This window comes from Alosa alosa, chromosome 23 (assembly GCF_017589495.1).
Source record: "Alosa alosa isolate M-15738 ecotype Scorff River chromosome 23, AALO_Geno_1.1, whole genome shotgun sequence".
NCBI classification, from domain to species: Eukaryota; Metazoa; Chordata; class Actinopteri; order Clupeiformes; family Clupeidae; genus Alosa; species Alosa alosa.
The window spans coordinates 12,727,092-12,752,110 of record NC_063211.1 but is presented as its reverse complement, the minus strand read 5'-3'; the positions used below and the strand labels follow the sequence as shown (position 1 = coordinate 12,752,110).

Below are 25,019 nucleotides of genomic sequence, written 5' to 3'. Positions count from 1 at the left end.
CACAATTATATTAGCACTTCCGCCTTTGACATCGGTCTACCGGAGGTGTTCATCTAAGTTAATCCCAACCATTATCTCTTTGTTATTTCCCAGTTTACTGCATTGGATTGCCGGTTAAATTATTAAATTGCGAGACGAACTCGTAGCTTTATCTTTTGAATATTGATTATGGTGTAATTTGGAGCACTTTCTTTCTCTCCGACAAAACCGCAGCAGGTACAGTATTGCTAACATTAGCTCACGAAATAATGTTAGGACATTGGCACAGTTCCGAAACATTTTTGGATACTCGCCATTGTCATTGCCGTTCATCTGTGTACGACTGCAATTCGTATGTTATGAACATTCTTACTCGGCCATAGATAATGCGTTTAGGGGTTGATATGAACACTTAAGAACTTGTCAGTGTAGTGAGTTGATAGCTAGCTAGTCGGCTTCCCTCTTGGATAACTTGTGAATCCGTTGGGTCTAGGAGTCAAAAATAGCTAGACTTTCAATACCACATCATAAGTTGCTTGAGCGAAAAACTGTCAGAACTGCTAGGGGAACACCTTTGGTTTGCAACTGAAACGAGTACAACAACCCTGTGAAGACCAGCTAGCCTCTCTAACAAAAACAAACGTTAGCTGGTTGTGCGATTTCGCAAATGTAGACCGGTTAATCTGGGAATTACTATCCATTAATCGATTATTTAATTAAAGGGTATATTCTTCTTTGACCATTTAGAGGACGTGCTCTCTTTCCAATGAAATACAAGCTAGATCACGGTCCACCGTGGTTGACAACTTTGTTTTTATTTAAGTTTTCCCTCAGACGACACTCTTTAGACCCTGTTACTGAATGTGAGCTGTACTGTTTTCCAACGAAAAATGCATTGGATAATAGGTTTTTAGTTTGTCATATTGAGATGTAAATCAGGTTTCTCGGCCAAGTATACTTGCGGATACAAGGAAGATGTTACTTCAGATTTAAAGTAAAGATATGGCAAGATGTGTTATCCCAGACACTTCATCTCTATTTTGGATGCTCACCTTTTCCAGTTGTACTTTGTGTAAAGGCTTTTATATGTAGGACTGTATAAAGTATGTAACCCTGAAACTGTGTCTGGAATGTTGTTGAAAACAGATTGTTTAAGTGTGCAAAGTCTTGTTATCGTTGCATCTGCTTTGTCTGTGTTGTAGCCATCAGAATTTGGTCTCTGGCTGAACTTGACCATGAATACAAAATTTCTTGGAGCTTTGCCTGTATGTGTGCCCTTGTATACCAGGGCTGTTTTCTTCCTGGAGCAACAGATTCATTGATTCGTACAAATCAGGCTACTTTGCATTAAGCAATGCCCAGCACTTCTAAACGCCTCCACTCATATCACTTCCTGTATTTTCCGCCATTGGTTCTAAAGCATTGAAAAGGGAGAGAGACACATATGCTTGAAGTGTTGGATTTGTGCATTCCCTCTATGCCCCTAACTTCTGATGTGCTTAATACGTATCTGTCGTCTGGATGTCTCCCTCTAGTGCTTCTGACTGGGAGTGTCATTGTGGGGGCTGTGCTCAGCTCAGGAGGCTGATGGGTTCTGATGTGCTGCCAGGCCTCATTGACTCCTCTGTCCCAGAACAGTCCCACACAGACAGTGTTGCCCTCCTTCTCATCACAGGCAGCCTGGAGTCGCAGTCGAGTGGAAGGCTCTTTCATAAGTAGTGCTGTGTGCTTATGAGTGTTGGGGTCACTTGGGCGCTATGTGCAGAGTGTCTGTGATGGTATGTGACTTTGCCTGTGGACTCCATGTGGATTTATGCCTGTCCCACCACAGTTGATGGAGCTCAGCAGTGCTCATGTGGGGCTTAGTCTGGTGCTTCGAGCCTGTCAAGCGCGGTGTGCAGTGGGTAAAAAAAAAACATACCTAGTTTAGCCAATGAGAAATATTTAAATTGTTCTTGTCAGGTGGATTGTTGTAGAGAAGGTGTTGTCAGGTGTAGCTGAGTCGATAATGACCAGGAGTAGTTTACTTGTTTTGCTAGGCTTCCCCAGGAAGAGGTTTGAAGAAGGCAGTTGTTGAACATTCCTCCTTCCAAATGTCATACCCCTAGGCAACAGAGGGCCACTTTTCCTCTCCTTTGGGCTCTGTAAATAAGGGGTGATTTACCTCAGTAATATGTATGTTGTGACACCGTAGAACATTTGCCCCTTAGATGGCCAGGCACTGCATTCAGGTAGTCTTTCAGTTATAACTTCTGCAGTAAAGTGTCAGGGTGTTTCAACTCTTCTTGGACAATTATGGCATAGGCCACATGGAATTTTCTAAATAAATCGAGCCTTATTTAGGATACTTTTAAAAAAAATTGGCAACCTCACTAGGAACACAAGGCTCTATTCAGCTGTTGTCTACTTTAGCAAATATGCAGAATATTCTCTTTATTTTTATGTCAAAATATGTTACAGACTCCAGAATGAGAAATTATCCTCCGATCCACACTCCAAATAAAGCCAAACTCCAAGCCAATTAGGGCCAGTTCAATAATATTCACCCACAGAGAAATTGATTAGATTCTCTGGAAGAGTTTGAGTTCTAAATCAAAAGCTAAAACACAAACACAAAGGCACTCTGTTTAACTTGTTTTGTTTTAATAAATGTCTATTTACTTACAAACTATACATAAGTAACCATAGCATCATGAATTAACTTGAATTGAAGATAGGCTTACTTATGTAGGCTGTTGAAAAGAGAGATATATAAAATCAATTGTAGATGCATTTATGCTACTCTTGCAAGAGATATAGCCAACTTTGCATTAATTTGATGGAGTGTGTTTTGCTTTGTTAGATTTTGCTCTCACAACATTGAGCCACACCTGATGTGTAGAAAGAGTTGATCTTTCTCTGCTTGCACAGGTGAGCGAGAGGGTCCGGCCATGCTGACGTTGGCGAGCAAGCTGAAGAGGGATGATGTGCGGGCCGGTCGGGCCCCCGGGGGCCCCTCGGACTCCAGCCACCGCGTGTCCGTCCGAGATCGCCTGCTAATCAAAGGTACCCCCCCCATTTCTTCCGAAGTCTATACAGGGGATAAGTTCTCTCTGTGGCCGTCAGGCTTGAGTTAGCACATCCCTGAAAAATTAGAATGCGAGGTGGGGGTGCACAAATCGATTTGTAATCAATTTCAATTTAATTTCACTTATAGATCAATAAGTGAATTACAACATGAATAACAACATGAATTAACTTGAATTGAAGATTGACAATAGGTGTGTCCTTATGTAGGCTGTTGAAAAGACACAAATTTCAAATTTGATTAGATATTTTCCCCAAATTCTGCAGCCCTGATGTGAGGTTACATATGAAACTTGTTTTGTGTGGTGCTTGAGGCCTTTATATACTAAGTCATGCAAATTGTGATAAATACATTCAAATACAAATAAATAAAATGTTAAATATACGACATCACACATGATGACAGTCATGTTTGCTCACCGACCAACTTTTGTCTGTCAAAAACATTTATATATTAGATTTTGTGCCTTTTTTGTAGTGTCAGCGAACCAGGTTTCCTATTGCAGAATTTTGGTATTTGACGGACCAAAAAAGATGCATGCAAAACTATGGTTTTGACTTTTTACGATTTTATTTTGTTAAATTTTTTCTGGATGGTTATGCCTTGTAATGTATATCCACATTCATCCCTTGTCCTGTTTTCCTTGACACCTGGTACAATGCTTGGAAGAAGCCTCCGGAAGCTGGTGATTAGTTAGACACCAGCGCTTTCCTCAGGCATTGCCTCAAGCTTATGAGCTTCTTGCATCAACTTGTTTACTTTTTGTCTTTGGCATCAGAGAGAAGAACTGTCAGCCTGAGGACTGGCAAGCAAAATAAACTAAATGTCAGCTGTTAGTCATTGAGCTCATCTTTTCTTCCCCATCTCATAAATTAGACTAGAAGGGGCTAGAACATTTTTTTTGAAAGGGAGCCTATCCCCTCCCATGGCAAGCTTTAGAACTCTATCTCATGCAGGCGTGTTTAGACAGACAACTCTGAGTCCCGTTCCTCTGCTTGTCAGTTAAAAGAACCAACGGAGGACATTTTTTGAATCAGACACACAATCCACTTGCTCGCTAGCTAGGTTGCTAGCGGACATTCCTCTGCATGCCAACATCGGCATGCTTGACACCTAAGGCCTTGAAACTTGTGGGACGAGCCTGTGTGGCAGGGGTCCAGCCTAAATATAACTTGCGCAGAGAAACAGTCAAGTCAGACCGGATGCCATTGCCTTGTGGGCCAGCAATGATGAATGGAGTAGCTATAACTGCTCAGAAGGACCCCAAAGACGGTCTAATCTCCGGTCTGGCCTAGTTTTCGACGGCACAGAGGATAAAGGCGGGCAGGGTTGATGGACAGGTATTCCACTGGAGGAATTCCTCCTCAGACAGGAGTCGGTCAGGTGTAGAGGGATGGAAGTCCACTGTGGACTGACGGACCCCAGTGTCCCTGAGAGTGGAGAGCGCAGCAATACTTCACTATCAGCATTTTTTTTTGTATTTGGCCTGAAAAGGTCATACAGTGTCTAATTACACTGCCTTTCCTTTTTTCCCTTTTTCTTCCCCTCCCTCATTCCCTCCCTCCCTTCCTCCCTCGCTTTCTCTCTCCCCCTCCTGTTTGCAGAGGTTGCAGAATTGGAAGCCAATCTTCCCAGTGAGTGTGCTTACCTTTTCCCTCCACATTTGCCAGCACACAGAAGGTCACCTCTTCATCCGGAAAACACTGGCAATCTGCTCTGTTATTTCCATAACTATAATACCTTGAAGTCTCAATGAAGAAATAAAAACATAACCCATAAAATAATAATGAAGAAAATTTAATGAGAGGATTCATTATCATTATAGGCAGTCATTTTAAGCATGTATGCATGTATAAAGTATGTAATCCATGTATTGTTTTGTTGTTGGTGTGGTTACCTTTATTATTAAGATTAGTAGTTGTTGTGGTAGTAATAGCAATAGTTAATGTTTCCATTTTTTTCCTGTTTTTTGTGTGCTTCTCAGGCACCTGCAAAGTCACATTTCCAGATGTGAACAAGTTGCACCACTTTCAGCTGGCTATAAGTCCAGGTGAGTCTGTCAGTAAAGGACCATCCCTACCTCTCTTGTAGATGTTAAAGGTACACTAGGCTAGATTTTCATCTTAATATAGCCTATACAAAGGCAATTTGATGGTAACCGAACTTGTAATAGGGGAATCGTTCAGCCAAGCATAGCCATACAGCTCAGCCGTAGAAAGTTGCTAACGATAGAACCAGCCATGCAACTTCAAGAATAGCGGCCCGAAGACATCTCGCGAGATTCAGGAAACATCACCTTGTCAGTAGATATAACTCTATCAGTTGTCAGTTTTTGCCTGTTGTTAATCCTTCACCTACACAACAAAAGCATTTTCATTGTGTACAGGGGGAAGAAACCATAAGAAGTAGGCTATTTACAATGGCAGAGTAAAATATAAATATATCATGACTCTAGGGGGAGCTCTGCAGTCGCCAAAAATACATGAACCTGCATACTATACCTTTAACACCTCATATGGTACAGCTGGTTACTTGAAAAGATAGTGTACTGTATGGTGTTGGGTTTCGTCTGATTGAAGCCATAATTGTCGTGGCTGTCATGAAAGCCTTGTCTCTGTTTACTTGTTTGTTTTTGAAAAGCATGACAAAGTACATTAGGGCCCTTGTTATTAGCATTATGTCATTAATCTCATGGCCTCTGCCTCAGACAGAGGCTTAGGAATGAGAGAATTTTCATCAATGTGTTGCCTTTGTGATGTTCTGTGAGACTATAAACCCAATTTACCACTAGCTCCAGCAAGTCCCACATATACAGGATGCTTTCCTAATGAGAGGAAATGGCTATGAGTTCTTTGCACAAAATGATTGCTGAACACTTCTCAACATTAGAAAACATCTGGAAACAGAAACGAGTTTTTATACGGAGTAATTCAATAAGCGGCTCTCTTGCTCTGCAGTTAATTTTAGACCCAGATCTGCTGCTTTGTTGATTGCAGTATTTACTTGGGGTCACTCTGAATGCAGACCCACAGTGCAAAGTGCCTTAGCAATGTTTTGCTTAAATTATAACACTCCATATTTCCTCCACCCCATGGTATTTACATTCAGTAGAATTGTATTTCCTCCAAACTTTTTATTTATTTATAACCAATAAACTGTGAGTGAGTTTTTGCATTAGAGAATATGCAAGTGTTGTTGCATGACAGAATGATTCCACATAGTGTGTGAATAACATTTCTTTAGCATCGTGCTCTTCACTGGTGTATACTCTTAGCAGTTAGGAACCATTCTCTTGGCAACGGTGCATCCAAATTGTGGGTACACAGTCTTGCTGTAATTAAATGTGTGAACCTGCCCCAATGAATTTTTCACAGTCCCTTGCCCAGGGGAATGAGTTTTTCAAGGGTACGGGTTAGTGGGGAGTGGAGACTAAACGCGATGAAGACACAGACTTTCAAACAGAGCCCGACGCAAGCACGGACTGAACAAACACGTCCCACGCTCGGGCTTCCGCCCTCGTACGAATCAAGTATTCATATTACAAGTGCCAGGTGACGGCAGCCATGATTTATTGAGGAGACACGGGGGGCGCACCTCCAGGACAGAACGTGACAGCCGGGGGGGCGATGTTCAGGATGTGAGCGGCCTGATTTAATGTGTCTTGTGTGTGACACATCAACTATGCAACTCCTGTCACACATGTAAAGAAAAAGCCCATATATGCATATACGTATGTGTGGGTGGGTGTCTGTTTACATAGGCCTATACTCATGCTCATCATAGATAGCGTTAAAAAAGGATTTGTGTGTGTCAAAGATTTGTGTGAAACCATCTGACTTGTCTGACTCTGCTAATTAGCGCATGTTTTGACCTGGCACTAATTTGTGTACAATTAATGAGTGAAATTGGCTGCGGCAGTGACTGGTCAGGGTCCAGATTTGGCAGTCAAGTATGTAAGTAGAACAGCTACCTCCCTTTAACACGCAAACACATGGACACACAAGGACACTCACACCAGGGAAGCCCTTTTGAAAAGGCATCACAGAGGAGGAGGATTATACAGAGTCAAAAGCCTGGATGACAATCAGCTTCTCTCTCTCTGTCTCTTTCTTTCTCTCGCTTTTTCACTCTTCCTCGCTCTCTCCTTCCGTCTGTCTTTCACACTCCCTCCTCCCTCCTCTTTTTTCTTTCTCTCTCTTCTCTGCTTCTTTCTCTCTGTCTCTTTCTCTCTCTCTTTCTCTTTCTCTTCCTCGCTCTCTCCTTCCCACTGTCTCCCTCCCTCCCTCCTCCCTCCTCTTTTTGTCTTTCTCTCCCTTCATTCTCCCTTCCTCCTTTGCTTGTGTTGAGAGTGGAGAGGCTGGAAAGCTCACCCCGGGGTTGATCCTCATCTCCTTGTGTCTGAGCTCTCCTGAGCCACTCTCATTCTCACGGGGGAAGTGGGAGAGAAGCGGCAGGAGATTCTGGTGAGCACGAGAAATCAATTTCTCATTTAAGGCGCCTCTCTGAAGACGGCCAAAATGGCTCCGCGAAGCTTCGGCGACGTCAGTCTGTCTAACCCCTGGCCTCTGGTTCATCAAATGCACGCACCTGTCTGAATGGTTCGATGCTCCAGGACTCTGTAATTTTCCATCTCACACATACACACACGCTCTCCCTTTCTCTCACACACACACCCTCTCTCACACGCGTGCGTGTGTCCTGTTCGGCCCCCTTAGTCCAGGCCCACTTTTCTGCCTGGCCTCCCGTTCTTGCCCTGTGACTCAGAGCTGACGAGAGAGAGAGAGAGAGAGAGATGGAGATGGAGGGAGGTAGAGAGCCTGCAGTCTCTGACCACCGCACCGGAGGCTGATCCCAGCTGATGCTCTGAGCGCGGGCAGTCAGTTCGTGTTTGAGAGCACATACACTCACACATACACACTCTCTGCTCTCCTTAATTTCACAGAGTGTGATTTTGTGCTAAACTCTGTATTCAACAAGGTAAAGCATCCAATCAAAGCAGGTAAATTACTGAATAGTCGTAAATTATCATCTGACTTCATCATCAAGCTAATCAGTCTCAATTTATTATTGGCAATTTGGCATACACTTCTGAATATCATCCCACCTTCACCGTGGTTTCATCGGAATAGACTCCTGAAAAAGTGTACTGAGCAGTTCTTCCATGCAAGGCCATCGGGGCGAATTGATCGGTGACGAATTGATGGTTCTTTGTGCCACTAAGCGATCCACTCCTCAAAATTGCTATGAAGCAGGTAGCCGAAGACCTCTTATACTGCTTTGACAAATCACCTCCTTTTGAAGGCTTGTACTACCTTTTAAGCTTCCTCTCTGCTGAGAGATGAGCCGGAGAGCCCCTAAGAGTCCAATTTTGTGTCTTCTTATTCTTGCTTTAAACTTTTTTTCCCGATGCACGAGCTGCCAAAAACCGTCACTTGCTCTGCTAGCCGACTCTGACACAGAAGCAAATATCCGGCGGGCGTGTGTCTGGTGGTGGCTGCGGCAGAAAAAAATGCCGGCCTCAGCACATTAGCGGCCACTGAAACCGGAGGGACCCCTCTGGAGTTCCTTCTCCCTGACAACAAGTTGTGTGTGTGTGTGTGTGTGTGTGTACTTGGTGCTCAGATGCTCCCTCACTTCTAAAAGCTCAGTGGATCCCCCGCCTTTGCTTTGAATTATTTATTCATTTGTTCTTATCAATTGGAGGTTTGTTAAAAATTGGGTCGAATCGTTCTTGTGATGGCGGTGCGAGTTAGCCTGTCTGAATTGGCAGCTCAAATGAGGATGCGGATTGAACATAGAGTTGGTGACAGTCCGTCTGCCAGCATGTGAAGACGGGTCTTTGGCAGCCAGATTTATTTAGAGACATTTCTGGGGGGGAAATGTGTGATGCTGACTTATAAAGGCAGCATATGATTTTGGTGGTGTGTGTGTGTGTGCGTATGTGTGTGTGTGTGTGCATGCGCCTGCCTCTGCCTTTTCTTTTCCCCTTCTGTACAGTGGCACAAGAGTGTGTAACAGATGGAGGAATTAATTTTTCAAAGGCACGCTGTACGTGTGTATAAATACTTCAGGGTTTTCTCCCCACATCTATTTCTTTGAGTTGCCCAGAAAACCCCAACTGCTCCTGACGATGCTCCCCAGCCCCATAGATTTTTCTTTCCAACAATACCCCCCTCGACCATCTTAACAATGTATGTGGCAGGCAGGGAGCCGAGCAAGTTGGAGGGAGGGAAGGAAGGAGGGAGGGAGGCGGTCGTGGAGAAATTCTGTGACTTCTGCCAGAAGAACTTGTTGTAGCAAATAAATCAAGACCACGGCCCCAGTTCTGCCTGAGCAGCATTGGAAATGTACAGTTTGTTGTTGTTGCTGTTCTTATGGATTATTTAACCCCTCTGATTGATGCCCTGCACCAGGCTGTGGTGTACAGTGAAATAACTTAGGACTGACAGTACCAAAAAACGTAATGGTGTTTGTTCAAAGTAATGTTGAACATGATTCAGAAATGATTCTGAAAGTTGTCTGGCACAATGAGAGTGTTATATGCCATAATGAATCTCTGAATGTGGACATCTTGATTTGAATATTGGCAAGTAGGACACAGCAAACAGTAAACAGCAACTTGTATCCTCTGTGTGGGGGGTGTGGCTGTGTGCGTGTGTGTGTGTGTGTGTGTGTGTGGGTGGGTGGGTGGGTGGCGTGTGTGTGGGTGGGTGGCGTGTGTGTGGGTGGTTTGAGAGATCATCTTTTCTGTAAGAAATTTGTTTGGTGGATTCAAATAGAATTCAAATGTGTGTGCAAATGTGTGTTCTTGTCCACTGAACCGCGCATCTCCTTCTCTTCCCAGATGAAGGCTACTATCAGAGTGGAAAATTTCAGTTTGAAATCGACGTCCCCGACGCCTACAACATGGTGGTGAGTTTGGCTATCTCTCGGTAGACACGCTCTCATCACAACCAGTTCTCTGCCATCTCTCATTAGACACACAATGATCCACACCCAATTCTATGCCATTCTGTGCTCACAGACTGCCAAATTATCGTCCGATTGGATTAAAACATGCAGGGCTTTTTGGGTCAAGCTGCTGTAAAGCCCTGGAAAATGCGATAGTGGTAGTTAATTCATTTAAGTATCGGAAATGAGAGTCAGAGTTGCGCCTATTAAAGTCTGATGTTTCTTGTCGAACATACCAAGGCACCAGGCAGGTACAGACAGACGCCTCTAGCTCTCTCCCTGTGTCTTGACATCCAACCATTTGGAGGCTTTGATGGGTGCTGGAGTTGTTACATTTGCTAAGTACTTTTAAATATTTTAGGGTTCTTTGACTTGAGTCCCCACGTATAGGCTCTCTTGGGCTGCACATCATACCCAGTGGCCGTCATCGTCCTTTAAAAAAAAAAAAAAAAAAAAAAAAAAAGCAATATTTGTGCCTGGGTCCATCTCTGGGAAAAATCGTCCCCCGCACATTAGGCTGATGCATTAATCAAGCATAAGAAAATGATTTTTCGTTCTATATTTCCATCCTCAACCATCATGTGTTAATTGGCTCCACTGTGCGTCATGGAACAATGAGCTGGAGGAGGAGAGGAAGTGGAGACGAAGTCCCAAGCTGTCTTCTGTTCTGCACAGGGGCTTTGTCACGTCGTCAGTCTGTCTTCATTTGACTTGGTCGCGCTTTTAATTGTCTCTCCGATAAATGCCATAGAATTGACCCTCGTAATCCCATTTCCTGTCAGCGCGCAGCCAATAGGGTGTAGCGTTTTCCGCCCACTTATTGCGTTTGAGTGCCATCAAAAGAGATCAGTTGAAAAGGCACGGTTAAATGGATGCTATTTAAGATGTTTTTTTTATTATTGAACCATGGGTGAGTGAATGAGGGAGGGAGGGACTTCTCTTTCATGGATCAGGAGCTCCAAGTCAATCTGTTTGACCTCCAGTGTAAGAGTCCTTTAAGACGAGTCCCTAGTTATTACACCTGTTACGCCAAGATTGGCTCATCATAGATGATGACGCCAGTCTCTCTCTCTCTCTGTCTCTCTCTGTCTCTCTCTCTCTCTCTCTGTCTCTCTCTCCCTCCCTCTTTCTCTCTCCCTGCCTCTCTCCCTCTCTCTCTTTCAGGCAGACACACACACACACACACACACACACACACACGGCATGCATTTTCACGGATCGACGCCTCTGCTTTAATTGATTTGTCTCCCCTGCCTCTCTCTATTTTCTGCAGCCTCCAAAAGTCAAATGCCTGACCAGAATATGGCACCCCAACATCGCCGAGACGGGGGAGATCTGCCTGAGGTAACTGCCCCCAGAGCCGTGTCGTTGGCATAATTAGTCGCACTGCCAGTGCTGCTCGTTAATGATCAGAGGCTTAATGGAGTCGCTAATGAAAGCCTTTTGTTCCCCCCACAGTTTATTGCGAGAGCACTCGATTGATGGCACAGGCTGGGCACCAACACGGACGTTAAAGGTGAGTCGTGTGTGTGTGTTTGTGTGTGTGTGTGTTATTATTCTGAACTTCAGACTTTATCAAGAAAATAAAGTCTTTCTATCGGCTGAAAAATCTTGTCTTCAAACTCTTATTCTATGGGCTAAATTTACTACCTGTGTGTGTGTGTGTGTGTGTGTGTGTGTGAGATAGAGAGAGTGAGTTTGAGTGATCTCCCTTTCCCTCTGAGCTCTTGCTGTCTTTCTGTGTATCTGCAGCTTACTTAGCTGCTGCAGAAGAATACCTGCACACATCTTTGACACACACACACACACTCTCACTCTGTTTCCTCTTTCATTCATTGATAAACATGTTCGTTCCTTGCAGAATCTTTTCATCTCTCTTCGTAAGACAGTCTCTCACACACACACACACACACACACACACACACAAACTCCCACGCTTTTGTCACACACTGGTGCACACATACGTCTCTCTTCTCTCTCTCTCCTCCCTCCCTCTTTCTTCTCTGCTCTCATATACACACGTTCTTTTTTTTTCTATTCCTTCTCTTGCCGTCTCTCTCGGTTCTCCCCGGCTCGTTCTCTCTGCCTGCAGCCCCCTTAATTGGTACACAGTACCATCATCGCTCAGTGTGCCAGAGAAAAGACACACTGCCTCATCCTCTCTTCTTCTTCTCTCTCTCTCTCTCTCTCTCTCTCTCTCTCTCTCTCTCTCTCTCTCTCTCTCTCTCTCTCTCTCTCTTCTATCTCTCTCTCTCTTCCCCCTTTCTAACATATCCCTCTTCCTCACTCTCTCTATCTTCCCATTTTGTAACATATCTCTCTTTCTCTCTCTCTCTCTTCTACCCCATCTCTCTCTTTACCCTCTGCCCCATCTCTCTCTTTTTTCTCCCTCTTTTCATCTCTCTTTCTACCCCCTCTATTCTGTCTCTGTCTGGTTGTCTGTCTGTCAGTCTGACTTTCTACTCTCTTCTACTCTCTCTATTTCTCTCTATTGTCAGTGATGTTGCCATTGTCCCCCCCCCACACACACACACACACACTGAATAGCTGAACTATTCATGTATTTTTTTCTCCAGTGCCTACCATCTCTTTCCTCTGGCTTCCTCTTGCCATCCCCTCTATCCCTCGCTCCTGTTAGCGTAGCGTTCCATTCAGCTCCGTGCATTTCCTCACGCACTGCACTCTGGGATGGCTTTTTTCAGGAGCTCGTGGCTGCCGACGCCGGCGTGGTTAATGGCTCCGGATGATGCAGCCCAACAGGCTAACAGGTCAATTACGCCGCCTCTAAACGGGAGAATGGGGCAGAATGAACTGGCCGAGTGTGTGGCACTCCCGTCGATTGCTCTCAATCCCCTCGGCGTTTCGGCGGATGCCTGGTCGTTCTCCCTCACTGATCCAGGCCATTATAATGCCAGCAGGCGAATCACGCTAATAGCTCCGCCTCTAAACTTTCTCACCCCTTTTTTTCTTGCTCTTTTTCTCTTTCTCTCTCTCTCTCTCTCTCTCTCTCTCTCTTTCTCTGTCCTTCTCAATTATTCATATCACTTTCTTTTGGAGAATACCTGCTCTATTTTCACCACCCACGAATACACATACACACACACACACACACACACACACACACACATGCACACAATGCAGTCTCTCACCTTCTCCTGCTGTTTGTGTGTCTTGTCTGACGGGCCTCTCTCTCTATCTCTGTCTTTTTCTCTCTCTCTCTCTCCTACTTCTGTCTGTCTCTTTATCTTTCTCTCTTCCTCTCTCTTGCTCTCCTTCATTGTGTGTGTGTGTGTGTGTGTGTGTGTCTCTCTCTCTCCTTCCTTCTCTCTCTCAACCCTCCCACCCCTACTGTGGCTGGATGTGTGTGTGTGTGTTTGTGTGCTGAAAACTGAGGTGGTGGTCTGTTTGTGTGTGTGAATGCGTGGGCAGTGAAAACTGAAGTGGTGATGAGTGTGTGTGTGTGTGTGTTAGATAAGTGACAACTGTGTTTTGTTTGTGCTTGGATCTTAAGTGCAACGTTGTGTGTGTGTGTGTGTTTAAGCACTGACTGTTGAAAGTAGTGCGGTATTAGTGCCTGTGCTAGGAGCTGTGTGTGTGTGTGTTGGATATTAGTGTATATGATGATGGGTAAAAGGGAACTCTCTGTGTGTGCATTGTCAGCTGTGTAGCCTCATGTAACCAGGCTCTTTCAGCCAACCGTTGTTGAGCTGTTTGTAGGGCTGAGTTTGTGTTTGTGTTAAGTGTGTATATTATCTATGTATTTGTGAGTGGTGTTTGTGTGCTGTGTGTGCATGTGCGTGCTGTGAGTGTGTGTGTGTGTGTGTGTGTGTGTGTGTGAGTGCATGCTGTGAGTGTGTGTGTGTGAGCTGTTAGTGCTATGGTGTCCTCGCAGGTTTAGCCCTCCTGCAGTGAGCTGACAGCACGTCCTCCTGTCACTGTCAGGCCCTTGTTGAGCAGCAGTCATCACCCCCCCCCCCTTTTTTTTCTATCTCTCTCTCTGTCCTCTCTCTCTCCCCCCCTCTCTGTCCTCTCTCCCTCTCTCTCTCTCTCTCCCTCTCTGTCCTCTCTCTCCCCTCTCTCTCTCCCCCTCTCTGTCCTCTCTCTCTCCCTCTCTCTCTCCCCCTCTCTCTCTCCCACTCTCTGTCCTCTCTCTCTCCCTCTCTCTGCTCTCTCTCCCTCTTTCTTTCTCTGTCCTCTCTCTCTCTCCTCATCCTGTGTGCTTACCTCCTGCTCTCTCTGGCCGAGCAGATCGCTGGTGTTGGCTGTCACTTCCCCAGGGCACGCTCCTCTATCTTCACTGTCACTGTGACCACACACACACACACACACACACACACACACACACACACACACACACACATACACACACATACAGAGAGAGATAGACACCCATCCATCCATCTGAACCTGACTCACTAATCCATTGTGAAATACACTCCCATTCTCTTTCCAAACGTTCTTCCAGATACATTCCTATTCCATCACATGCATCCTTCATTAAGATGCTTAAAAAGGAGGTCCTTCTCTAAATTTGAACATATTAAAATGAATGGCTGATTGTGTACATTTGCTTAGTTGTTTGATAATAAAGAAGAGTGAATTGCTTGTTTTGTTTTTTGCTAGGTTTTTGCTTGTTTTTTTGTTTTTTTTACAAAGTTTACACTGTTCCGGTTGAATAAAGTCCTCATTTTGTTCAGGTTTAGGCATTCACACAGATTTAAAGCGAGCTTTCCAGTCAATATCCCTGCGCCTCTGTCGAATGCTTAGCCGACTGTCTAATTATGCACACAAGGGCTGATTGGGATATGACCGTGGCTGATTGCCAGAGAGAAAATTGGGACAACACTGCGCTAAGCAGATCTGCATACCAGTGGGACCAACGTGTGTGTGTGTTAAATACGGTCGCAGGCCAGCCAGCTACTGTACAGCTCCTAATGCCACCTGCCGATGCTACGCCCACTTTCCACCATGCAAGAATGGTATGGGGCAGATGGAGAATGGCTATTTCATGGCCTTCCAAGGTCTCTGGACGTCAGGGTTTGTTTTTTTTGAACGGCTCATTGACAATTGAGGGGGCTTGAAATCTCCCATGGAAAACTGGCGGCAGTGTTGATGGAGGACGATTTCCATGCATTTATTTCCAAATCATTCAGTCGTTATTGATACCGCCGTACCTCAGCCAAACCTGGCGTACGTGCGTGCGTGTTTGTTTACTGTAAGCATGTGGGTAGCCACAGCTGCACGCACTGTGCTGAGTGATCTGGCTTTGATGGACTCACGGCTGAGCGCACTGAGACGGATAGCCTGAAGGCCACTACCAAAGGTCATGCGAGGAGTCGCATTCTTCACACATGTTCTAAAGGAGACCTGTTTCGCTTGGAGTGTGTGCGTGTGTTTTGTGTGTGCGTGTGTTTTGTGTGTGTGTGTGTTTTGTGTGTGTGTGTTTTATGTGTGTGTGTGTGTGTGTTTTGTGTGTGTGTGCGTGTGTTTTGTGCGTGTGTGTGTTTTGTGTGTGCGTGTGTTTTGTGTGGGTGTGTTTTATGTGCGTGTGTGTGTTTTGTGTGCGTGCGTTTGTTTATTTGGGTTGGTTGTGTATGAATGTGTCCTGTTGTCCACGTGTGTGTTTGTGTCGTGTGTGTTGTGTTGTGTCGTCGTTTGTTTATTTAGGTTTGGTTGTGTATGAATGTGTCCTGTTGTCCTGTTGTCCGTGTGTGTGTTATTGTCGTCGTCGCGTTTGTTTTATTTGGGTTGGTTGTATGAATGTGTCCTGTTGTCCCGCGTGTGTGTTGTTATTTGTTTGTGTTGTATGTGTGTTGTGTCCGTGCGTGCGTTTGTTTATTTGGGTTGGTTGTGTATGAATGTGTCCTGTTGTCCACGTGTGTGTTGTGTGTGTGTTGTGTGCGTGCGTTTGTTTATTTGGGTTGGTTGTGTATGAATGTGTCCTGTTGTTGTTGTGTGTGTGTGTGTTGTGTGCGTGCGTTTGTTTATTTGGGTTGGTTGTGTATGAATGTGTCCTGTTGTCCACGTGTGTGTTGTGTGCGTGTGTGTGTGTTGTGTGCGTGCGTTTGTTTATTTGGGTTGGTTGTGTATGAATGTGTCCTGTTGTGTGTGTTGTGTGTGTTGTGTGCGTGCGTTTGTTTATTTGGGTTGGTTGTGTATGAATGTGTCCTGTTGTCCACGTGTGTGTGTTGTGTGCGTGCGTTTGTTTATTTGGGTTGGTTTATGTATGAATGTGTCCTGTTGTCCGTATTTGTGTGTTGTGTGTTATTAATGCGTTTTGTTTTTTATTTAGTTGGTTGTATGAATGTGTCCTGTTGTCCACGTTGTTGTCGCGTTGGGTTTGTTTATTTAGGTATGAATGTGTCCTGTTGTCCACGTGTGTGTTGTGTGTGTGTGTGTGTTGTGTGCGTGCGTTTGTTTATTTGGGTTGGTTGTGTATGAATGTGTCCTGTTGTCCACGTGTGTGTTGTGTGCGTGTGTGTGTTGTGTGCGTGCGTTTGTTTATTTGGGTTGGTTGTGTATGAATGTGTCCTGTTGTCCACGTGTGTGTTGTGTGCGTGCGTTTGTTTATTTGGGTTGGTTGTGTATGAATGTGTCCTGTTGTCCACGTGTGTATTTGTGTCGCGTCGTTTGTTTATTTGGGTTGGTTGTGTATGAATGTGTCCTGTTGTCCGCATTATTGTGTTGTGTCGTGCGTTTGTTTATTTGGGTTGGTTGTGTATGAATGTGTCCTGTTGTGTGTGAATGTGTCCTGTTGTCCACGTGTGTGTTGTGTGCGTGCGTTTGTTTATTTGGGTTGGTTGTGTATGAATGTGTCCTGTTGTCCACGTGTGTGTTGTTGTTGTTGTCGTTTGTTTATTTAGGTTGTTGTTTGTTTATTTGGGTGTTGTGTGTTTATTTGGGTTGTTGTGTCGTCGTTTGTTTATTTTAGGTTGGTTGTGTATGAATGTGTCCTGTTGTCCACGTGTGTGTTGTGTGCGTGCGTTTGTTTATTTGGGTTGGTTGTGTATGAATGTGTCCTGTTGTCCGCATTATTGTGTTGTGTCGTTGTTTATTTTTGGATTGTGTATGAATGTTTATTTAGGTTGGTTGTGTATGAATGTGTCGTCGTGTGTTTATTTAGGTTGGTTGTGTATGAATGTGTCCTGTTGTCCCGCGTGTGTTTTATTTCTGGTTTGTTTATTTGGGTTGGTTGTGTATGAATGTGTCCTGTTGTCCACGTGTGTGTGTGTTTATTTGGGTTGGTTGTGTATGAATGTGTCCTGTTGTCCACGTGTGTGTTGTGTTGTTGTCGCTGGTTTATTTGGGTTGGTTGTGTATGAATGTGTCCTGTTGTCCACGCATTATTGTTGTGTGTCGTGCAGGTTTATTTGGGTTGGTTGTGTATGAATGTGTCCTGTTGTGTGTGGGTGTGTTGTGTGCGTGTGTGTTTATTTGGGTTGGTTGTGTATGAATGTGTCCTGTTGTCCACGTGTGTGTGTGTGTGTGTTGTGTGCGTGCGTTTGTTTATTTGGGTTGGTTGTGTATGAATGTGTCCTGTTGTGTGTGTGTGTGTGTTGTGTGCGTGTGTGTGTTGTGTGCGTGCGTTTGTTTATTTGGGTTGGTTGTGTATGAATGTGTCCTGTTGTCCACGTGTGTGTTTGTGTGTGTTGTGTGCGTGCGTTTGTTTATTTGGGTTGGTTGTGTATGAATGTGTCCTGTTGTCCACGTGTGTGTTGTGTGCGTTGCGTTTGTTTATTTGGGTTGGTTGTGTATGAATGTGTCCTGTTGTCCACGTGTGTTGTGTTTATTTGTATTGGCAGTGTCGTGTGTATGTTTATTTGGGTTGGTTGTGTATGAATGTGTCCTGTTGTCCACGTGTGTGTTGTGTGCGTGCGTTTGTTTATTTGGGTTGGTTGTGTATGAATGTGTCCTGTTGTCCACGTGTGTGTTGTGTGCGTGCGTGTGTTGTGTGCGTGCGTTTGTTTATTTGGGTTGGTTGTGTATGAATGTGTCCTGTTGTGTGTGTGTGTGGGTGTGTGTTGTGTGCGTGCGTTGTTTATTTGGGTTGGTTGTGTATGAATGTGTCCTGTTGTCCACGTGTGTGTTGTGTGCGTGCGTGTGTTTATTTGGGTTGGTTGTGTATGAATGTGTCCTGTTGTCCACGTGTGTGTTGTGTGCGTGCGTTTGTTTATTTGGGTTGGTTGTGTATGAATGTGTCCTGTTGTCCACGTGTGTGTGTGTTTATTTGGGTTGGTTGTGTATGAATGTGTCCTGTTGTCCACGTGTGTGTTGTGTGCGTGTCGTTTGTTTATTTGGGTTGGTTGTGTATGAATGTGTCCTGTTGTCCACGTGTGTGTTGTGTGTGTGTGTGTTGTGTGTGTGGGTGTGTGTTTATTTGGGTTGGTTGTGTATGAATGTGTCCTGTTGTCCACGTGTGTGTTGTGTGCGTGCGTTTGTTTATTTGGGTTGGTTGTGTATGAATGTGTCCTGTTGTCCACGTGTGTGTTGTGTGCGTGCGTTTGTTTATTTGGGTTGGTTGTGTATGAATGTGTCCTGTTGTCCGTGTGTGTGTTGTGTGGGTGTGTGTTTTATTTGGGTTGGTTGTGTATGAATGTGTCCTGTTGTCCATTATTGTGTTGTGTCGTCGTATATTGTTTATTTAGGTTGGTTGTGTATGAATGTGTCCTGTTGTCCACGTGTGTGTTGTTGTGTCGTGCGTGTGTTTATTTGGGTTGGTTGTGTATGAATGTGTCCTGTTGTCCACGTGTGTTTGTGTTTGTGTGCGTGCGTGTGTTTATTTGGGTTGGTTGTGTATGAATGTGTCCTGTTGTCCACGTGGTGTGTGTGTGTTTATTTGGGTTGGTTGTGTATGAATGTGTCCTGTTGTCCACGTGTGTGTTGTGTGCGTGCGTTTGTTTATTTGGGTTGGTTGTGTATGAATGTGTCCTGTTGTCCACGTGTGTGTTGTGTGGGTGTGTGTTTATTTGGGTTGGTTGTGTATGAATGTGTCCTGTTGTCCACGTGTGTGTGTGTGCGTGCGTTTGTTTATTTGGGTTGGTTGTGTATGAATGTGTCCTGTTGTCCACGTGTGTGTGTGTTTATTTGGGTTGGTTGTGTATGAATGTGTCCTGTTGTCCACGTGTGCTCAAACTCTTTGTTCTTTCCCAGGATGTCGTGTGGGGGCTGAACTCGTTGTTTACCGTAAGTAGTAGCCTCTCCTCCTTATGAATGTCTGAATGCTGCCGTTATGCCTAAACGACTCCCTTACCCCTCATCCCTCTAACCTCCCCACTAAATGCCTACAGTACGTACGTAGAAACGTGTAGGTCTTGTTTTGATGAATGATGAATCTGCTATGGTTTTGCATTGGCAGGATTTGCTGAATTTCGACGACCCGTTGAACATAGATGCTGCGGAGCACCACTTGCGGGATAAGGTAGGAGAGCCTGGAACTGGGAAGGAACACACACACACACACACTCTTTCACCCCACCAACACACAGGCCTCTGTCCCACAGGACTCTCATGCAGCAGGAGCGAGCGGTGCAGGAATGAATATGCGCTGGCTGTGGCCTTGTTAAACTACTGAAAAAAGACATAAAGTGCCTTTTGGGAAGTGTGTGTGTGTGTGTGTGTGTGTGTGTGTGTGTGTGTGTGTGTGTGTGTTATTGTAAAGTGGTGTGTTTGTATTTCATCTGAATTTGGCTGTGTGATAAGAGCCTGCATGTTCTTTCTTCTGAGTAAGCTGTGGGTATGTGTGTTACAGCAGACATTTGCCCAGTGTTATTGATGAGAAAGCTGCTGTGTTTGTTTTTTAACCAGGGAGAAAAGCTTTTGTGTGCGTGTGTGATTTTTCCAGACAGGTACAGGAGTCGGTCCAGATGGGCTGTTTTTGAAAACTCTTTTAATACCCTCTCACGATCCCCTGTGCCCTCACTTCACCAGATGGGGGACATCAGAAGGCATTGTAATGCTCTAAAATCCACTGTGATTCTCTATGTGTGTGTGTGTGTGTGTCTGCCAACTCTGCATGATTGTTTATCAGCTGTTCTAAAAAACTCAAGTAGCCCTGTGTGTGTGTATGTGTATGAGAGAGAGAGAGAGAGAATGACTGTGCCGCTGGCTCACCCATAGCCGTGTCAGATGGGGCTGATGCGATGTGAGGCCAGTCTTTTTCTGGTGTGATGAGATCTGACCTGAATTTGTCTCACTCCATCGCACTTAGAAAGGTGACTGGCAAATTGGACCTCGTAACCCCCCCCCACACACACACACACTCACACAACACACACACACACACACACACACACACACACACACACACACACACAAATGTGTTTGTATGTGTGGGTGAGCGCGAGAGCTGTCTGAGATTAAAGGTAGAATGATGGCGTGTCTTGCTGTTATGTGTATTTGTGTGTGCGTGGGAGAGAGAGATAAAACATTGAGAACAAGAGGTATTGATGGTGTGTGTGCACATGTGTTTGCATATGTGGGCTTGGCCTGAGGATGTGAGGCTTAGCGCTTATTTGTGTGACTGTTGAATTCATGTGCTGCAAAACAACGTCCTTGTGCTCATTTGTTGTTGGACAGGGGGCATTTTACATCTTCTGTGCAGGGCTTAAAGTATTCCTGCACTGTACCGGATCTCCGGTGTGTCGCGGCTGTGAGGAAGATTTCCTCAGGAGAAAAAGTCGGGAAATCATTTTAGATGAGGGTCATCATTTTCATTGTTCGAGATACCGCTCTGAGTTCACCTACCAATGGCAAGCTCTCGCTTTCAACCTAACAAATGCGTTTAGCCAATCACAAGCAGAGTAGGGCGGGAATTGCCTGCACGTTCTTGTAGAGAGAGAAGAGAAGAAGACATCCAGCAGACAGCTGAAAGTGTCGCAGGGAGCGTGAAAGTAGCCTACTGAAAGGCAGCGGAGCGTACACTGCTTCGGTCACTCGCCTGATAATCATTGATGATGTTGTGAAATTAAGGAGCGTTAGAAAATGAAAACAAAGATTATCTCGATCAAGATGTACATGGTTGGCTACTAGTTAATGTGGTGTCAACACACATCCCCAGCTGAACATTTTTCAGGCTCAGGATTGTTTTTTCACTTTAAGCCCTGAGTCTGTGTGTGTGTGCGTGCCCATTAGAGAGAGAGAAAGCGCTGAACGGAAATGTAGATTGGTCCCAGCACACCTCCAGAAAGGTTGGGAGGGGGGGGTGCGGTCAGAGTAATGGCGTCAGCAGGCCGAGATCGTGTTTCTGCTTAGCTGTTCCTCTGAGAGAACAAGCAGGGTACAAGAAATCGCACCACAACGAGACCCTGATGAATATCAACAACTTCACCTACCCCCCCCTCCCCGAAACCCTGCTGCGGAAACCCATTGCCCTCTTCTCTCGCTCCGTCATTCGCCTGGCACAGCGTGCCGCCTGTTTAATTGCGGGACTGTTTTGCATCACTGGGGCAAATTTATCATACTAATCCTTGACGGTGCCAAGATGGTTTTACCAAAGCCAGTGCTATTGCCGCTTATTGTTTCAAAACAATTAGCGTAACGAATAGCCGGCCGTCTTATTGGATTTCCATATTCCAAGAGCTCAGGGGCTAAATCCGGCCTGGGATGCTACGGTGAGTTGGCTAGCCCGGCCCTGGTGCTCTGTTGTAATATGAATTATGGCAGCGCGGCTATTAAAAGTGCAAGTTCACCCAGATAGATGAGACAAATGGAAACTTCTATGGAGTGTAACAGATGTTAATGAGTTTTTTCCAACCTAAGGGGAGGTTTGGTGGGGGCAGTGAGAGCAAGCGAGGACTGAGGGAGTGAGAGAAAAAAAGGGAAGAGAAGCAGAGATATTGAGTATGAGAGGGAGTGAAGAGGATGAAGGGGTTTTGTGTGTGTGTGTCTGTGTGTGTGTGTCTGTGTCTGTGTGTGTCTGTGTGTGTCTGTGTGTGTCTGTGTGTGTCTGTGTGTGTCTGTGTGTGTGTGTGTGTGTCTGTGTGTGTGTTTGTTTGTTTATTTTGTATATGAATGAGTGGGAGAGAATATGCGCATATGAGAGAGTATGAGGGAATGTTGTGCTTGGGGATGAGGATAAAAATGACTAATCGTTGCGGAACAACTTCTCAAGTCCATGGGAAGTGACAAGCCACCAGCCCTTGCGTCCCATTTCTGGACCGCTTCTTCTGTCTGCAGACACACACACACACACACACACACAAACAAACACAGAGAGAGAGAGAGAGAGAGAGAGAGAGCAAGACACATAACCACAGTCCATAGAATATTTATCATAGTCTATTCAGTTTCCCCTCCTCCTGTTTCAGATTGTCAGCCTGCCCCACATACACTGTTCTCTAATGTCGTGACTGTGTCGGTTTTCACTCATGAGTTTTGTGTGTGAGAGTGTGTGTGCGCATCTCTCTCTCTCTCTCTCTCTCTCTCTCTGTGCGTGTGTGTTTTAAATAGCTTCTTAAAATGTTAATGCCCGTCTCGGGACGTGGTTCTGAAGTTTTTCATATATGAATGAACCCACTGATGCCAGACTTCCAGCTGACTTGCATAAAACATTAAACATCCTCAGATCAGACTGTGTCAACGAGTATGTCCTTCACACACCTTTCCTCTCTCTCTTTCTTTCTCGCTCTCTCTCTCTTTCTTTCCCTCTCTGCCTGTCTGTCTGGCTTCCTTTCTGTTTCTTCATGCTTTACATCGTTTTTATTCCTGCAGGAGGATTTTAGAAACAAAGTTCAAGACTTCATCAAGAACTATGCGAGATGATGAGCGGCGCTGACCTCTTCCTCTTTCTGCCACATGATGCAGTGCGATGCCAACCCACACGTCCCAGGGCACAACACCTGGCTTTCACCCAGACGGCACCAGTGACGACCCCCAGTCTCCCTCTACCCCCCATAAAGCATTAAAAAGACAATTGGAAGAAAATATAATGGGAAAAGAAAACACATTTCGACAAAGAAAAATACTGCTTTAGCACTTCTCTGTGGACTCTTATGGATCCCAGCTGGGCACTGTATGAGCCTGGGGTGGGGTCTGTATGTGTGTGTGTGTGCAAGTGTGTGTATGTTTGTACTTGTGTGTCCTTGCATGTGTGTGTGTATGTGTGTGTGTGATTCAATGAGCAAGCTGGATATGTGAATCCGAGCAATGCCCTGAAGTGTGATTGCTGAATATCCAACGGGAGGGATGTGGAAAGAAAATAAGAACACAACATGGCAGTCATCGTGTCTAAACATGGCCGACAGACTGTTTTTCAATGTCATCTCCCCCTGTTCTAGTGCCTGCCTTTGTGTTGTTCATGTCCACGGACACTTAGCCTAGGTCAAACCAAACAAACCTGCACCTCCGCATGCCACAGCCAACAAATCCCAGAATGCACTTGTTTTACTTGTTTTGGCTTGCCAAAGAATATCAAATCACAGGATCATTCGCAAAGGTCCCTCTGAAGCTGATTGGCCAATGTGAGTGGAAGGCGGGGCTTCTGCACCATGTGGCCTATGGTAGTCAACCAGCGGCGGGTTCTTTGCAGGAAATGGGAGGCCTCTGACAGCAGTTGTAGTCCCTCGGGTTTGTCATGCAGTGCAACACAAGAGAGACTGTTCAACAGGTCATTTAAACACATCTTTAAAAAAAAAATGCACACAGTGTGGATGTGTGTATCATAATGTCTCACTGAGTGTGCCTCTGTATGCGAGAAAAGAGACTGTTTCAGCTTCCTCAAATCAGAATGTGGAATATGTCACTTCCTCTGTTATATGCATCTTATTGGCTGTGAAAAGTGTGTGCGTGTGTGTGTGTGTGTACGCGAGTATGTGCTCAGCTTCACAGGCGTGTGCATGTATACAGCTGTGTGTGTAGATGTATGCTAGTATTTTTTTGTATCTCTGTCATGTACTTTGCAGGAGTGACTGTATGAAAGGTGTGTTGGTGTATGTATGTGTGTGATGTGGTAGCATGCACTGGGCTCTCAATGTGCTCAACCATAAACCGTCTGAAGAGCCAGTGAGGCTTGACGATATTATTTAAACTCTTCTTTTCTTAGAGTTGTATATCCATTTGTAAAATATATTAAAGAGGAATTATACTATGGGAGGCACTTCTTTTTGGCCCTTTGTGTTCATTGCCTCATATCGAGGATGCTCAACTCTGTTCAGGACATATCACAACTTTTGAACTTGACTGCGGCTCGAGGGCGTCTTTTTGCAAAATTGGGCTTGTCAGATAATTTGACGAGAAAAGCACGCGCATCGCGACACACTCCAGATCTCATCAGCAGTCCCTTTGCTGTGCTGGGGGTTGGAGATGCCATTTCAGCTGTTCGCTGCAGTACAGTACCACTGCGCGAGCTCATCACCTCCTTTTCAATCCGTACTCCCATTTTCCTGAGCTATGCTTGTCACCTTTCGTGCCCCGAGAGAGAGAGAGGCTTGTCAGGAGACAAGAGAATAGATTTTCGATGGGCTTTCAAGAGCCCCACAAACAGACAGACGTGCACACATTTCTCCAACACACACACTCCCTCTGTGTCTGTGTTCTGCTGTTCTGTTCTGTTCTCATCTGTTTATAAAGCCCGAAGCATGAGGCTCTTTGTAAGATTGAAAACCTGTATTTAATTGGTACAGGATGGTCCCCTTGGGAGCATGCCTTTTAATAGATCAATCCGGTAGACTTCTCTCGGGGGAGGGCCATTGATTTCGATAGAGCGCTTGGTCGTTCTTCGCACACCAATTAAGCGCATGCCTGTTCTCTTCCGGGCTTAATTGTTCATTCTGAGCACACATGGGAAACAGTGGTCACTGGCTATCACAGGACACGACCGGCGACACGTTCGAGTCCAGTGTACATTGATCTGTCGGGGTGTTTTTGTTATCCACTCCCACTTTGCCGAGTGGATAAGATCTTGCTTATCAGATGCTCTTTTAATTTGACATCCATTTATCTACAGTATCTGACCTTGACCTTGTTGTGTCACATCACCATAGACCATGATAAACACCCAGGGTTTGCCTTCGCCAATGGGGTGTCG

The 25,019-nt window shown here is 45.1% G+C and overlaps 1 protein-coding gene across 2 annotated transcripts; it reads left to right on the top strand.

Moving 5' to 3' along the window:
- Positions 1–24,082, top strand: ube2f (ubiquitin-conjugating enzyme E2F (putative)). Of its 2 annotated transcripts, none has more exons than XM_048235200.1 (10): positions 1–216; positions 2,890–3,024; positions 4,651–4,680; positions 5,031–5,096; positions 9,891–9,958; positions 11,271–11,341; positions 11,456–11,513; positions 19,148–19,180; positions 19,353–19,415; positions 22,706–24,082. In XM_048235200.1, exons 2-10 carry the CDS (start codon positions 2,910–2,912, stop codon positions 22,754–22,756), a joined length of 555 nt encoding a protein of 184 aa, XP_048091157.1. In that variant the 5' UTR covers positions 1–216; positions 2,890–2,909; the 3' UTR covers positions 22,757–24,082. The 2 variants fall into 2 exon arrangements, with proteins under 2 accessions (XP_048091157.1, XP_048091156.1); XM_048235199.1 differs by lacking the exon at positions 22,706–24,082 and adding an exon at positions 19,498–21,192.
- Positions 24,083–25,019: the final 937 nt, after the last annotated feature.